This window comes from Tursiops truncatus, chromosome 21, assembly GCF_011762595.2.
Source record: "Tursiops truncatus isolate mTurTru1 chromosome 21, mTurTru1.mat.Y, whole genome shotgun sequence".
NCBI classification, from domain to species: domain Eukaryota; kingdom Metazoa; phylum Chordata; class Mammalia; order Artiodactyla; family Delphinidae; genus Tursiops; species Tursiops truncatus.
Window position 1 is genome coordinate 35027907 of NC_047054.1, and position 16188 is coordinate 35044094.

The following is a 16188-nucleotide window of genomic DNA, read 5'->3' on the forward strand; positions in this document are numbered from 1 at the left end:
CAAACTTCCTTTTATTCCTACTTTCTTGAGTGCTTGTATCATGAAATAGCACTGGATTTTGATTATAGCTTTTCCTGCAATAATTGATAGGATCATGTGCTTTGACTTCACTTCTTTATAGTTCTTCAGTACATTGCTTAGGTTTAATATGTTGAACAACCTGACATTTCCAGTGTAGAGATACTTGCTTATGACATCATCCATTTAATGTTCTGTTGGCTCCATGTTGTTCTAATTTTGTGGAGGATTCTTGCGTTCATATTTCTAAGGTATACTGGTGTACTTTTCTTTCTCATGATGTATTTGTGTGACTTGATTAGATGTGGCTTGGTGTTGGTGCTTTGAAGGGTCAGCATTAGGGCTGGGACTGGGTTATGGTTGCCCTAAGCAACCCTGACGTTGCAGCCCAGGCCACCCGCCTCTGACCACCGCGTCCCCTCGCCAGCTCCGGCCCGGCCCTCTAGAGACTCTCCCCGTCCTTGGAGGGCAGGGCTGACCGCCCCTCGGCTTCCCTCCCCCCTCTGCCCGTCCGTCCGTCCTCCCTGATTCAGGACACCCCGTGCTCCATGAGGCTCCTGGATTCCTGCCTGGGGGACCCACACACCCCCACGAGCTGTGTCGACCACGAGGATTGTCACCTCAAGAGGCCCCGGAAGACGGACTCCCCAGGACCTCAGTATGGGACTTTGTGTGCAGATGGGCCACCACAGAGCTGCCCGGGGTGAGCTGCGGTCACTGACCAGTGTGCGGGTGTCCTCATGGGGGGCATTTGGACCCAGACACACGGGGGAGAAGGCGATGTCATGGCAGAGATGGAGACGGGGCTGGGAGTGGCCTGGGACTGACTGACCCAAGAAGCCGTGGAGGAGTGGGCCCCCAGCACCTTGACCTTGGCCTCCAGGCCTGAGAGGAAGCGTCCCCTGTCCCAACCCCGCCCCCATCTGGTGTTCTGTGCCGGGGCCACAGGAATCCCACACCCGGCCTGCGGGGCGTGGCGCTGTGCTTGCTGACACCCAGGACCGTCACCGGCCTCCCCCGCTCTGGGCATGACCCCCTCTCCTCCTCGGTGAGGGACCCAGGGCCCAGGACCCCTGTCCCACACTTCCCCATCACAGCAACCTCCCCCACTCCCCCAGCCACTCCTGGGGCATCTCAGGCCCCAGAAAGGAGCCGCAGCAGCGTGGTGACTTGGCGAGTGGTCACAGGCCACCGCACCCACCCCGAGACCTGAGTGTGGCCATCTGAGGAGGGACCCACAAGCCCCCCGACCCAGGCGCCCCGTTTCACAGGGCAGGTCCTCTTGCCGAGTCTCTGGAGGGGAGTGTCGAGCAGGGGTGACTGAGGTCTGTGAACATGTGGGCCAGAGAGGTCCTCCCCAGGAGCCCAGGCACAGTGAGCCCGGGGTGTGTGCATCCCTCCCCTCCTGTACCCCACGGAGTGAGGATAAAGCCCCAGTGACCCCCAAGAAGAGACAAGACACCCAGAGGACTAGACCATCCACAGACCGGGGACTGAGTGTCCACCTCATTTCTCTGGAGAGAACAGTGTGTTCACCGGGACTGCAGCCGGGCCCATGTGCCCACAGACACCCAGCTTTAGTGAACCAGCCACACAGCAAACCCCCTTCCAGGGTCCCCTGTGTTACTAGACGCAGCCTTCAGGGCAGGGGGCCGGCCCAAGCGAGGGTGCACGTGCTCCGGACACGCACAGCCCGTCCCCCTGCCCATCTCCCGGCCCCCTCCTGCACCCTGTGACCTCAACCCCTCAGGAACCCTCCTCTCCAGGCTCCGAGCACCCGCATTTCCCACCTCCACCCCATCACTCTCCACTTCAGTGTGCCCGTTTCCCCGCCAGGTGAAGTGGACGGGAAGCGTCCCACACTGGTGTTTTCAGCAGCGGAGACGGGGCTTCCTTTTTCTTGCCAGCTGGGGTCTGGCCGGACATCAGGGTCTGGCCCTGCAGGGAGCAGCCCTGATCCCGCCCTGAGTATAACAGCTTCAGGGAATTCTGGGAGCAAGAAAAAAGAAGGCGCGGAGGGGGTCCCCTACCCTGCAGTTGGGGTCAGAAGTCGGTGGGGAGGATCTTGGGGCCCTGGAATCTGAAGGGCCCCCCCTACCAGGGGAGGGTTAGGAGGCCCTGGGTGGCAGTTAAGCTGAGTCCAAGGCCCTCCTGCGTAAGAGGCTTCCTAGCCCCGGGGATCCTGAAGAGGCCAGCTCCCTCCTCCCCTCCACCTGCAGGCCTGGTCCCTGCTCTTGAGAGATTCCCTAGGGTGGGGTCCTGGTGCTGGAGGTGCCCCGATGCTGTGGCCTCCTGAGTCTCCAGTGAGGATAATGGGAGTGGGGGAAGACCTGTTCACAGAAAGGGCTTCTGCCGGAACAGAGCCTGGGTCTGCTGCCCCCGACCCCAGGTGCACTGGGGCAGGAATGTGAGAGCTAGAATTTGGCTAGACTGCAACTGTGAGACCCTGAGGGGTGAGGATTGGCTGACCTGGGCAGCCTGACCTTGCCGGCCAACCCTCCCCAGGTGTGCCTGCGTTGAGGTCAATATAAACACCGCTCCAGGCAGCAAGAGCCCCTGCAGCTGGGCCTGACGCCATATTCTCTGCCCCGTCAGCAGTCTCGGGGCTGGGCTGCTGGGAGGGAGTGAGGGGCCACGGCTCTGTTGGTGGCCCAGTGTGAGTGGGGCTCTGCTGGACTTTCTGCAGGAGTTGCCGGGCTGCCACCTCCTAAAGGAGAGGATGTGTCGCCCATACCTTCTGCTGGAATTTCTCCGCGGGCAGAGGTGAGGAAGGAAAAACGCAGTGGGGGCCGGGACAGGAGGGGTACCTCAGGCAGGGAAATGGAAAGCTTCCAGAAGAGCGCCCGGGGCCAGGACCATCCTGGCTGGCCTGCAGGCACCAACTCGGCCTGCGTGCTGTGGCTGGTGTGACTCCAAGCCCTTTCCTCTAGGCTTTCAAGTCCTTGCACACATTCAGGTGTTTTACCTGGGAAGGGTGGGAACAGTTCAGCAGCAGCTGGCCTGGGGCTCAGCTCACATTTACTCACAGACGCCTTGGCACCATCCCCCAGCCTTGCGATGAGGACACTACTTGCGGGGGAGCTGCTGGCTGCATGGGAGACGATTCCCCACCTCTGACCAACTTCAGAATTGTTTACCACTGGAGCAAGTGCCCTGATAGGGTTTCATCTGTATAACTAGTGGGTTCTTGATTAGCAACGTGAAGGGTGACATCAGAAGTCATGAATCAGGATGGAAATACTTATCCCCAACAGGTACAGGCGTAAAAACCAGGGGAGGCCGTGTGCAGCCGGCACCCTTAGGGATGAGCTTCTGACTGACCCCTCAACATTCTGGTGTCCAGCCACTGCTTTAGTATTTCTGAGGCCCAATGCTGACCCTAAGGGTTCTGTAACCCAGCCTCTGTGGGCCTTTAATGAGGCCTGCACTCCAGGATCCTACAGAGCAGGGTCTGTGTGACCATTCTGTGGCTTCTGTAACAAATGACAACAAGCTGGGTGGTTCAAAACAACAGGAATTCATCCTCCCCCAGTCCTGGAGACCAGACATCTGAGATCAAGGTGTTGCAGGACAGAAGTCTCTCCGAAGGCTCCAGGATAGGGTTCTTCCTGCCTTTTCCAGCTTTTGGGGGCTCCAGGCATTCCCAGGCTTGCGGCTGCATCCCTCCCGTCTCTGCCTCTGTCTTCACGTGGCTTCTCCTCTGTGTCTCTCCTCTTGTCTCTCATAAGGACTTTCTCAATTGGATTGAGGGCCACCCTAACACAAGATGACCTCACTTCGAGATCCTTAACTACATATAGAAAGACCCTTTTCCCAGATATGGTCCTGTTCACGTGTTCCGGGGGGGGACACATCTTTCGGGGCCAGCATTCAACCCATTGCCTGGGTATAAAATAACCCTCATTTTAGGAGATTGCCAAGGTCCCGTATAGATTGGCACAGACAGCAGCCATGGGTGGGGTCTGGGCAGAGTGAGGACCCTGGAATCACCTGGAAAGGATGAAGTCCTGGCTGCATTAGGTGAGCTCTTCTACCACGGGGCACGTGGAAACAGCCACTCCACTCTGTCCGTGGAAAGGGACCCAGTGCCGAGTCCAGAAATGGTTATATTGGAAAGCAGGCTCTCCTGGACTTCATCATCAATAGCATCATGTAACCAATAACTACGGGCTTGGAATCGGTTTCTGGCACGTGATGACAGCACTGTCTCTTTAGGCTCATCCAGCCTAGAATAGGAATGTTTGAAGGAGAAGGGTTTGGGAGATTGTGAAGCTTGGTTGTCAAGGAAACTGAGAAGGTTTGTCAAGGAAACTTCTCCCTTAAATGAAGGCAGGGCTGGGAGAGCTGAACTCCAGGGATCTTTTAAAGGGGCTTCTCTGAAGCACCGTCACCTGAGAGGTGGTCTCAGCGTGAGCTGGGGTTTGAGAAAAGTGTGATGAGATGAAGCCTGACTTTCTGTGACAGCTGGGGAGGGGTTTGTAAAGTACCTTGGGTTTTAAGGTAAAGTTTGTTGCTGGAACAAAGTGTCTCCCAAAACTGGGCTGGAGCTCAAGATGTGTCTGTCCCCTTCTTGTGAGAGTCCAGGGCAGGTGAGTGTCAGGTCCCAAGCTCTGGCCCCCTTGTTTCTCCTCCCTGCTTCCAGGTGAGGTCTCCAACCAGCAGGGTGCGGTGAACAGCTGGGCTTCATGCCCTCTATTGTAGGATGCAGGCTGGCCAAGGCCCTCACCAACTTCACCTGTTTCCCTTGGTAACAGGAGACAGTACGTCCCAGCTGGAAGGGGTGGGAAGGCTGGGAGGTGCAGGGTAGCTGTGAACAGGAAAAAGGGAAATGGGTTCTTATGGCCAGCTGCGCAGCCCTGTTGTGACGGTCACCTGGACGGTAGCCCACAGACATTGGGTCCTGTGAAGCTTCAGTGCTTTGTGGTTCTGGAAATCCTATAGGAGACGGTCCACAGCAGGTGAAGCTAATGCTCTCAGTGGAGCTGGTGAAGCCAAAGATCTGCAGTTCAGACTGAAGGTGCCGATGTACATACAGGACAAAACCATCTCGTGTGATTGGACTTCAGGCACGTTTAACATGAATGCAGCCATGTTAATGCCTAGCATCTTTTATCTTGTGCTTCCCCTCAGGGACCCCCTCCTCAGTTCCTGGGGTTCCTGTAACCCACGTACAGGGGGATGGAGAGTGGGCTCTGTCCAGTCTGAGCCCTGAGTTAACCCTGCGTGTGAGTCTGCTCAGGACCGCCGTAACAAATAGCACAGACAGGGCAGCTTGGGTAACAGACCTATCTCCCAGTCCTGGATGCTGTCGGAGATCAAGGTGTGTGCACGCTGGCTTCTCCTGAGGCCTCTCTCCTTGGTGCTTAGACAGCCATCTTCTCCCCAGGTCCTCACATGGTCTCCCCCTGTGCCTATCTGTGTCCTAATCTCTTCTTGTAGGACATCAATCCTATTGGATTAGGATCCACCCTGGTGACCTCATTTTTACCTTGATCACCTCTTTAAAAATCCCATCTCCAAATACAGCCACATCCTGGGGTCCTGGGGGTTAGGGATTCAGCATGTGAATTTGGAGGGACGTGACTGAGCCTATACCATCCTCCTTAGGAACCAAGTGTGCTTCATTCCTTCCTTCCCTCAAGTCACACGAGTTGATATAATGGCTCAAGGAGAGGCCACTCGTGCAGAGTTTGTGTCCCAGCTGGGGAGCCCTTCTCTGCTCTCTCTGATCAGGCCGTGACAGTGCCTGCCTAGTCCTGAGGTGAGCAGTTCTGGGGTTTCCTGCCGTGTCTCCCGGCCTGCTGAGGTGCTCATTGTCAGGGAACTCAGGAGCCAGCAGCCTAGTGGGGATGCCGGGGACTCTCAGGGCCTTGGCAGATGTCTCTCCCGGCAGATACCCTAGCGAAAGTGGGGAAACATTTGGGGGATTACAGGCGGGAGAGAGTCAGTCTCGTTTATGCTTCAGAAAGACCAAGTTGGGGTGGGATGTGAGACACACCGTGCAGGCAGGGAGCTTTGTCAGGCCTGATGAAGGAACCAGGCACAAGATCAGGCTTGGGCCAGAGCTGTGGGCGTAGAGGGGAATTAGTGTGGGAACTGGCCACAGACTGTTGTCGAAATCTCGGCTTCCCTGTGCCCCGAGGCCAAACAGAAATACGGAGACAGGGATTTAGGAGGAAGAGAGAGATGGCTTTATGTTTCTGCCAGGCAGAAGGGAAGACACAGCTGGCTAGCGCCACAAGAACTGGGCACCCCACTCTACTTGAGAATCAGGGAAAATTTTATGCGTGGGGCTCTCGCAGTCCGGGGTATAGGATGAGGATAAAAGTAGTGAAGGTCTTGCATTCTTCCTTTTCTTTGCATTATTTCAAAACAGTCATAGCTGGCATCAGGCCGCGTGGTAATTGGGGTCCAGCAGTCTGGTAATTGCATACGTTTGCCTCTGGTTTATCGGCGGTGACCTCGTTTCTGAAATGCAAAAGCTAAAGGGGGTGATTTGTTATGAGGGGCGTATAGAATGTAAGTGCTGGACATAATAAGGTTAGGGAGTGAGAGGCAGGGGATGTAACTCACAGAGTCAGGGTGATGGGTGCCAAATGTAAATTACATAGTGTCAGGGAGTGAGGTTAGCTTTGTAAAGTACAAATGTAGTTATTACAGATTAGTGACAAAGTATAACAAGGAGTGATGAACTCTTTCAGGCCAGGTTATGTTTCTTCTCTAGCCTGTTTACAGTTCCCTTTGTTTTCCTTGTTCTCAGGGGAAGGAAAATTTCATTTCTACTTTTGCTGCAACAAGACTGGAGGAGCAGATGACAGTCACTGGGGCACAAGGAGGGTAGGAGCCTGGGAGGCCCCAGTGTTACCGAACAAAACTTGGGTCCCCTTGCCCGAGTGCAGTAAAGCCAATCTACTGACACCGGGTGTGGTGAAGGAAAGTGCAGCTTTAGTTGTAAAAGTGCCAATACAAGGAGTCCAGGTGGCTTGTGCTCTAAAACCCCAAGCTCCCTGAAGGATTTCAGTAAAGCAATGTGAAAGGCCAGGTGAAGGAGGGGCGTCGCAGGGTATGTGATCAGCTGGTGCACAATTCTCTGGTTGATGGTGAGGTAACAGGCGGTTAACATTATAAATTCTTAGGCGCTAGAAGTTCCGGGGCTACATGTTCATGATCATCAAGTAGTTAAGTTCTTCCGCTTGGTGGTGGTTTTAGCATCTGTAAAACAACTCAGGAAGCATGTATCAGATACTGTTATCCAGGTACTTCAGAGAGGAGCTACAGCAGAGCATGTGGGGGAGGGGTCTGTCCTGGAAAGGCCCAATAGGGTCCTGCTTGGTTATACCCGGTGCCTGGGCTCGGCAACCTGGGAAGGTGGGGCTGCTTCTGGGTGTGGGGAGCTGTGGGCCCAGTCCTCTGAGGGACCTGTTAACCCCCAAGGTGAGATGGGGGTGCAGTGGCTGGACAGAGACGTCTGGCCTGGGAGAGGGGTCCAGGCTGGAAATGCCACGGGAATCATCACAGGGAGGGAGAGGAAAGGCCAGTGGGGGCAGGTAGGTCACAGCGGACTATGTGCAGGTGACTGCGGTCCTGGTGGAAGCAACTCAGAGCCACAAAGGAGTGGCCGTCAGGGGCTCAGCTCCATTCTCCTGTTCCTTTGTAAAACTGCTGTGTAAGAGTTTGAGACACCGCCAGGAGACGTCAGGGCCCAGTGCTGCCATGGCTTCATCAAAGGGCCCAGGGGGAAGAGAACCACTGCAGGTCCCGCCCATGTGCGCACTGGGAATGAGCCCCACCGGGGCTCCTGGGCTCACAGACTTGAGGGAACCTCTGTCCTCAGGACCGGTCTTCCTCCCTTCTCTCACCTGCTGGTCAGAGGCCCAGGAACCCCCAATCTGGCTCCACACCCAGGGCCTGGATTCTGGGACAGTTTAGGGGTAAGCAAGACCCTCACGCTCCTTTATCTGCCTGGGGGTGAGAATGTCTTAAATGCTGCAATTGACTGATTATGGAGGGCTGAGTGTTTCCAGCAGGTATGGGTGGAAAGATGGGGCGTGAACTTCCTGTGCCTGCAGGGTCTTCCCAGCGTGAAGATCTGTGTGTTTCCCCCGGCCAGTCAGCATCCTCCCTGGAAGCCCAGATCCAGTAATACGAGGGCAAAGGCTCTCCCCTTGCTTATCTGTAACTTCCCACTCCCACAGCAAGGCTGTGGCTGGCTCCCTGGCTCCCACCATCTGCCATTTATCTGTGCATTGCTCCTTTCCAGGTTACATGTGCAGAGGTTTCAGAATTGTTAGCTACTACACCCTGGAAAGAACTTCATAGAATAAAGCCCACTGTTTATATACGGTCCATTTTGTCTTTAGTCTACAGATTCCATTCATTTCCAAAGGTGACTTAGGTCACCACCTTTTATCCCATCCCCTACAGTGAGTTGCTTCCATATATTTCTAATACAGTTAGATTCTGTGACATTATGTATTCCATCCTGCAACATTCCTACATCCTAAATAACTAAATTTGAATAGATTATGATTGGCCCCTTGGGCTATGCACATCTGTGGGCTTAGACAAATGCATAGTGACAGGTATCCACCCTAGAGTATCACGTGGACTACTTCAGACACCCCACCCCATGATCTGCTTATCGTCTACGTAGCTTTGCCTTTCCCGGAATGTCATCAATGGGGTCATACTGTGTGCAGCCTCCGCAGACTGAAGTTTTTCACTTAGCAGTATATACTGAAGATATATCAGTGTCTTTCCATAGGTTGGTTGTGCCTTCTTTTCTGCTGAGTAGTATTCCACTGCACGTGTATGGGAGGAAAAACAATTTTCCCTCTACTTTTCTAGGTTCTTGGTTGAGGCCCTCCCCCCACCCTTGTAATAAATTACCAGGAGAAAAGCCGAAGTTTAATAATATGCCCCTGTAATAAATTACCAGGAGAAAAGCCGAAGTTTAATAACATGTATACCTTCTGAATACAGGGGGGATACCACGGAAAACTGAGTCACGCCCTGAAATGACCAAAACCATCCCCTTAAATACTGTCTTCAGCTAAAAACAGAAGAAAGATGCTGGGGAAGGGGGGAAGGCCAGTTTTGGCAGGTTATCATGCAAAGCACAGTAAACAAGGGTATGACTATTTGCACATTTAAGTCAGGACTTCCCCATTGAAAAGAGTTACCTAATATTTAATTATCCTTCCATTTTGGGTGCAAAGAGGGACATACCCTTATAAATGGAGATTTCTCTGTTGTAAATGTCCTTCATAAAACGGCAATCTCAGTTTTCTGAGATTTTTTAAAAAATGTATTATTTTTGGCTGCATTGGGTCTCCATTGCCGCGTGCAGGCTTTTCTCTGGTTGTGGCGAGCAGGGGCTACTCTTCATTGCGGTGTGCGGACTTCTCATTGTGGTGGCTTTTCTTGTCACGGAGCACAGGCTCTAGGCGTGTGGGCTTCAGTAGTTGTGGCACACAGGCTCAGTAGTTGTGGCTCGCGGGCTCTTGAGCGCAGGCTCAGTAGTTGTGGCTCACAGGCTTAGTTGATCTGCGGCATGTGGGATCTTCCCGGACCAGGGCTCGAACCTGTGTCCCCTGAATCGGCAGGTGGACTCTTAACCACTTAGCCATCAGGGAAGCCCTTTTTTTTAAAGCAGACCAATAATCCTTATGCCAGAGAGACATATTTTGGGGTGGCATATTTTACTCGCGTTGACATGAATGTACCCCAATTTGCTTATGCATTCATCTTTTGAAGGATATCCTGATTTCTTCAAGTTTTTAGCCATTATGGAAGTGCTGCTCTTCATAATTGCATCCTTCTTTTCATTTGGACACAGATTTCAAAGCAGTTGCCTAAATACTGCAAGTGTGATTGTTGGATCCCAACATGAGACTTGTTTAGCTTTGGAAAAAACTGCCAAATTGTCTTACAAAGTGGCTGCACATGCATCCCCCCAGGTATGAGAGAGAGTTCCTTTTGTTCCTCACCCTCTAGCAATTGGTATTGTCATATTTTTGGAGCTTAGCAGTCCTAATAGGTGTGCTGTGATAGCTCATGATTTTAATTTGTAATTCCCTAATGGTATATGATGTTGAGCTTGTTTCTTTTTTTTTTTTTTTTTTTTTTTTTTTTTTTTTTTTTGCGGTACGCGGTCCTCTCACTGTTGTGGCATCTCCCGTTGCAGAACACAGGCTCTGGACACGCAAGCTCAGCGGCCATGGCTCACGGAACCAGCTGCTCCGCGGCACGTGGAATCTTCCCGGACCAGGGCAAGAACCCGTGCCCCCCGCATCAGCAGGTGGACTCTCAACCACTGCGCCAACCAGAGAAGCCCTTGAGCTTGTTTCTGTATGACTTTTACTATCTGTGTATCTTTTTTGGTGGAATGTCTGTTCAGATCATGCTGTTCATGTTCATGCTGAGAGGAGCCCTGTCTCCTCAGGACCTGCTGGGGCTTTGGCTTCTGGAACACGTGGGGCTGAGTCCACGCTGATGGCCGGGCTTCGGAACAAGCTGGGGTCGGGTCCACACTAACAGAAGCCGGGTCTCCTCAGGACCCGCTGGGCCTTCAGCTTTGGGACACTGTGGGGTCCAGTTCATGCTGACAGGAGCCTGGTCTCCTCAGGACCTGCCGGGAGGTGATGCTGCTGAGGGAGAAGGTGAGGAAAAGTGGGCAGAAGGTTCCTGTGCGTGGCTGACCGCTGAGGGTGTATGTCTTCAGAGGACCCAGGAGAGGAAGGGCTTGATGTGGAAAACTGGGTTTTTGGCCCCTTTTGTGTGTGGTGTAGACAGAGTGCAGTGTTGTTCTTTGGCGTGTGGCGTCTGGTTTTCCCAGCACCATTTATTGAGGGGACTGTCCTTTCCCTGGTGTATGTTCTTGGCTCCTTTCTTGTGAATTAACTGACCACATACCTGTAGGTTGATTCCTGGGTTCTCTGCTCTGTTCCTCTGGTCTGTGTGCCTGTTTTTGTGCCCATTCCACACTTTTTGGGGACTGTAGCTTCGTAATGTAGTGTGAAATCCGGGAGGGAGACGCCTCCAGCCCGTTCTCCTTCCTCAGGGTCGTTTTGGCTCTTCTGGGTCCTTTGTGGTTCCACACACAACTTAAGATTATTTGTTCTGTTTCTATGTAAAATGTCATTGGACTTTTGGTAAGGATTGCATTGAATGTGTACATTAATTTGGCTAGACTGCATATTTGTTTTAAATTAAACAAAAATTTGGGTCACACCATGTAGCATGCAGGGTGCGTGATCTTAGTTCCCCAACCCGGGATCGAACCCGCGCCCCCTGCAGTGGGAGCACAGAGTCCCAACTCATGGACAGCCAGGGAATTCCCACCATAGAATGCATATGTTCACAGTATTCTTTTTCTTTTTCTTTTTTTTTTTTTTTTGCGGTATGCGGGACTCTCATCGTTGTGGCCTCTCCGGTTGCGGAGCACAGGCTCCGGAAGCACAGGCCCAGTGGCCATGGCTCACAGGCCCAGCCACTCCGCGGCATGTGGGTTCCTCCCAGACAGGGGCACGAACCCGTGTCCCCTGCATCGGCAGGCGGACTCTCAACCACTGCGCCACCAGGGAAGCCCTTGTTTTGTTTTGTTTTTTTGCGGTATGTGGGCCTCTCACTGTTGTGGCCTCTGCCGTTGCAGAGCGCAGGCTCAGCAGCCAAGGCTCACGGGCCCAGCCGCCCCACGGCATGTGGGTTCTTCCTGGACCGGGGCAAGAATCCACGTCCCCTGCATCGGCAGGCAGACTCTCAACCACTGCACCACCAGGGAAGCCCCTCCATTTATTTTCGTCTGTTCAGTGTCCTCTATCAGTGTCTCCCAGTTTTCAGTGTGCCGGTCCTTCATGTCCTTGGTTAAATTTACTCCTAGCTATCTTTTTGGATGCAACTGTAAGTGGGATTTCTTTAAAATTCTTTTTCTGATGGTTCATTATCAGTGTATAGAATCACAAATGATTTTTGTGCATTGATTTCTCTCTCTCTCTTTTTTTTTTTTTGTATCCTGCAGCTTTACAGAATTCATTTTTTAGTTGTAACAGTTTTTTGGTGGTTGAATGTGGAGAACTAGAATTCAGAAATCCCACTGTTTCATCTACATCCAGGTCATCCACAGCACCCAAGACATAGTGGCTCCGAATATAATCTTCCCATGGTGCCTCTTGTAGTATGTGGACTCCTACAAGGGTGATTAGCATCCCCACTGTGGGTGAACTGGATCTTGGTAGGGCTTGGCCTCTATAACAGAGTTTGATGTCTGTATTTCTGGCATGGTATGACGTGGTTGTTTTGATAAGTACTTTATTTTCTAGTAAATTTCAAGTGTATAAAAGACTTTAAATAGCAGTATAAAGTTTTCCATCTTCACAAAATACTCCAGTTTGTTTTACCCTGTGAGAGTGGGAGGGCCACTCTCCCAGGGAGCCAGCACATAACCCCAAAGTGAGGAATAATTAAGGTTTCCACATTATAATCCTATCGACTGACCCACTTCAACTTTCACCAGCTGCCCCAGCTTTGTGGAAATGTAGTTTGCTATTCGAATCCAGTTTTCTCTTCTTGGAACCATCACTAGGGCTTTTCCTCACTTTAAAAACCTTGCTGGATTGAAAGTGTACAAGATGAGCATGATCTGGGTGGTTTTTCTGTATGGCTTCTTTCACTTAGGATGTTTTCACTGTTTATCCGCACTGTAACATTGATCATTATTTCATTCATTTTTTCCATTGTGATTAAAAACACATAACATTTGCCATTTAAACCATTTTTTAAAAGCTTTTTAAAAAAATTATTTTCTATTCTTTGGCTACACGCAGGCTTTCTCTAGTTGCGGCCAGCGGGGGCTACTCTTCATTGCCGTGTGCAGGCTCCTCATTGCGGTGGCTTCTCTCGTTACGGAGCACGGGCTCTAGGCGCACGGGTTTCAGTAGCTGTGGCACGAGGGCTCAATAGCTGTGGCTCACGAGCTTAGTTGCTCTGCGGCATGCAGGATCTTCCAGGACCAGCGCTTGAACCCGTGTGTCCTGCAATTGGCAGGCGGATTCTTAACCACTGTGCCACGAGGAAAGCCCCATTTAAACCATTTGTAAGTATAGAGTTCTATGGCCTTAAGTACATTCACATTGTTGTAAAAATATCCTCACCATCCATCTCCAGAACTTTATTTTCCCCATGTGAAACCGTAGCCATTAAACACTAACTCACCTCAACCCCTGGCAACCTTATTCTACTTTGTCTTTGGATTTGACTTATCTGGATACCTCATACTAGTGGAATCATAGAACGTTTGTCCTTTTTGTGTCTGGCTGGTTTCACTTAGCATAATGACTTCAGGGTTCATCCACATTGTAGCATGTGTGAGAATTACCTTAGTTTTAAAGGTTGAATCGTATTCCATTGCGTATATACTACACTGTACTTATCCATTCATCTGTTGAAGAATGTGTTGTGTTGCTTCCACCTTTTGGCTATTGTGAATAATGTTGCTATGAATATGGGGTACAGATATCTGTTCCAGTCCTTGCTTTCTAATATTCTGGGTGTACACCCCGGAGTGGAATCAAGGGATCATACATTTTCCATGTTTTTGAGGAGCCACCATACAGTTTCCACAGCGGCTGTATAATTTTACTGTATTCCTTTATATGACAGAATAATGCAGCTTATGGATCTACCTTATTTTGCTTATCCGTTTACCTGCTGATGGACATTTAAATCTTTCCTACCCTGGGCTATTGTGAACAGTGCTGCTATGAATAACTGGTGTACAAGTTTTTGTTTGAATGCCTGTTTTCCATTTTTTTGTTATATATCTAGGAGTGGAGTTGTTGAACCACATGGTAATTATATTTTATATTTTTGAGTAAATGCTAAAGGTTTGTACACATAGACTGCACCATTGTACATCTCCATAAGTAACTTTTAAGAGTTCCAATTTCTCTGCATTGTTGCCAACGTTTGTTATTTTTATTTACATATTTTAAAATTTATTTAAAATTTTATTTTTATTCTAGTGTGTGTGAAGGGGCATCACACTGTGGCCTTAATTTGCATTTTCATCATGACTCTTGACATTTGACATCTTTCATGTCCTTGTTGACCATTTGTATGTCTTGCCTGGAGAGCAGTCCATGCAAGTTATTTGTCTGTTTCAAAAATTGTATTGTTTGTCTTTTTGTTGATGAGTTGGAAAAGTCCTGGGTACGTTCTAGGTAAAGAGTCTTATGAGAGATATAATGTGCCCATATTGTCTTCCATTCTGTGGGCTGTCTTTTTACTTTCTGGATAGCCTCTTTTGATGCACAAAGGTTTGTAATTTTGAGGAAATCCAATTTATCTATTTTTTTCTTTCATTTCTTATGCTTTACTGTCAAATCTAAGAAACCATTGCTAAATTCATGGTCGGGAAGATTTAATTCCTCGGTTTATTTGAGAGTTCATTCAGTCATCCCTCGGCGCCCACTAGGCCAGGTTTTAGGCCTGGGGCTGAGTCAGTGTGAGGGTTCAGCGGTCACGGTTTAGGGTTATGGGTCATCGTTGGAGAGTCATGGTAGAGGGTTGTGGTTAAAGGGTCAGGGATTAGAGTTTAGGGGTCAGTGATGAGGGTCTAGGGGTCTAGCGCTAGGGTTGTTAGGGGGTTACAGTTAGAGGTTAGGGTTCTTAGGGTAAAGGTTAGAGTTAGGTTTAAGCACAATTGGCCCTCATTGTCCTCCCCTCTCCTTCTCTGTGAAGCCTCCAGAATGGGTAGGACTTGCCCAGGGTCAAACAGGAGTCAGGGAGCTGAGGTCAATAACTGTTTTTCTGGCCTCCCTTCCCCCAGTCCTGGGCTCTGAGAGAAGAATGAACTGTCTGTTCTTGTCTAGGACTGTTTCTTATCCAACTCGACCTCTGTCAAGGATTGGGGAGGATGTCAGAAGTCATGCATGGTTTCCTTCTGCCCTCCTACCTGGGAAGGGTGATGCTGGCCCTACTCTGCCTGGGCAGCCCCAGGTTCCAGCACAGCCCAGACAGGAGGGCACTCAGTGGACATGTGTGGATTTATACAGGACTGGGTGCAGTGACCTGCCAGCCCCCAGATGCTGCCTTCTTGAGGGCTGCTGGGGCCCTCCTGGCACTGGAGGCATCCTTTGTCCCATCTGAGTGGGCATGCATAGATGATCAAGTCTCAGGCAGGACATCCCTCGACCTCTGACTATCCAGGCAGGCATCTGTGGTCCTCTAGCTCAGTCCAGCCTGGGCATTGTCATGCCCTCATGTACAGCTATGGAGCTGACCATGATGCTGGGCAATGCAAGAGCTACCTGGGCAGTGTAGACATTCCTTTGAGAAGTTTCAACCACCAACATGCACGTGGCTGAGAAAAAGGCATCCTGCTCACGGCCTCATAGGCTGCCAAGAGAGGTAGTAATCCTCTAGACATTGGAGTGTGGCCCTGACGCAACACCCATGCAGCAGACCATGGCCCTGCAATCCTCTGTCCTTTCAGTCGTTAGAAACTTTTGACATGCATATTCATTAAGAATCAAAGATATGGGAGCAACTGGACCTCCCAGTGTGAGGTTTACACTGCCACTGCCATTGTCTTGGAGAGCCATATGCATCCATGTGGCCTCTGGAAAGCCTGCCAATTATGGGTTCCATGGCATGGAATAATTCTCGAGCCTCCCGTTACTTCATTGCTCAAGTGTCCTTACCACCTTAGCATTTGGTTTCTTCCTCTTAGTAAAGGAGAGAGAAGAAACTGGAAAAGGAGCAGTATTGTTTTTCAGGGATGGGCAATTAATATGGCCAGGGAGATGGCATAACTCAGGGCTCCCACTTCTCAGGGGCAGGAATGAGGTCTGTGTGTCTTCTCAGGACACATGGGCTGTTCTGGGCCAGCCTCTGAGATGTGAGGACCTGATGCCCAAGGAAAGAGACTTGAGTTTACCACCACCAATGATCCTGACTTTTCAGCAAGTGAAAGAACTTTTTGCAGTCTTGGGAGGGACAGTAAGAGCACTGGGTGAGTCGCTGCAGCCCCTGACCCTAAGTGAACCCCTTTCTTCCTTTTGTGTCAGATTCTGTGCTGTGCAGTGAGCTGTCATTGACATAGAATCTGTTGCTTCCTCCCAGCCAGCCACTGTTCTCAGGCCCAAGTGCCTCAGTTTTCCTTTGGGAATT

At 50.8% G+C, this 16188-nt stretch overlaps 1 protein-coding gene across 5 annotated transcripts in view; it reads left to right on the forward strand.

Annotated features, from left to right (window-relative positions):
• The window catches only part of LOC141277458 (uncharacterized), a 67012-nt gene that overhangs the window by 17421 nt on the left and 33403 nt on the right, over window positions 1-16188 (forward strand). For 4 of the 5 annotated variants that reach the window (XR_012328875.1, XR_012328876.1, XR_012328878.1 and 1 more), the window contains 2 exons: window positions 552-721; window positions 2705-2781. The exons of the other annotated variant lie outside the window; for it this stretch is intronic. Coding sequence is in view for 1 of the 4 variants with exons in the window: in XM_073798527.1 (XP_073654628.1) it covers window positions 552-721; window positions 2705-2781 (247 nt within the window). In the remaining 3 variants the exon portion in view is untranslated. The remainder of the gene's footprint in view (window positions 1-551; window positions 722-2704; window positions 2782-16188) is intronic. 5 annotated transcript variants of the gene reach the window in all.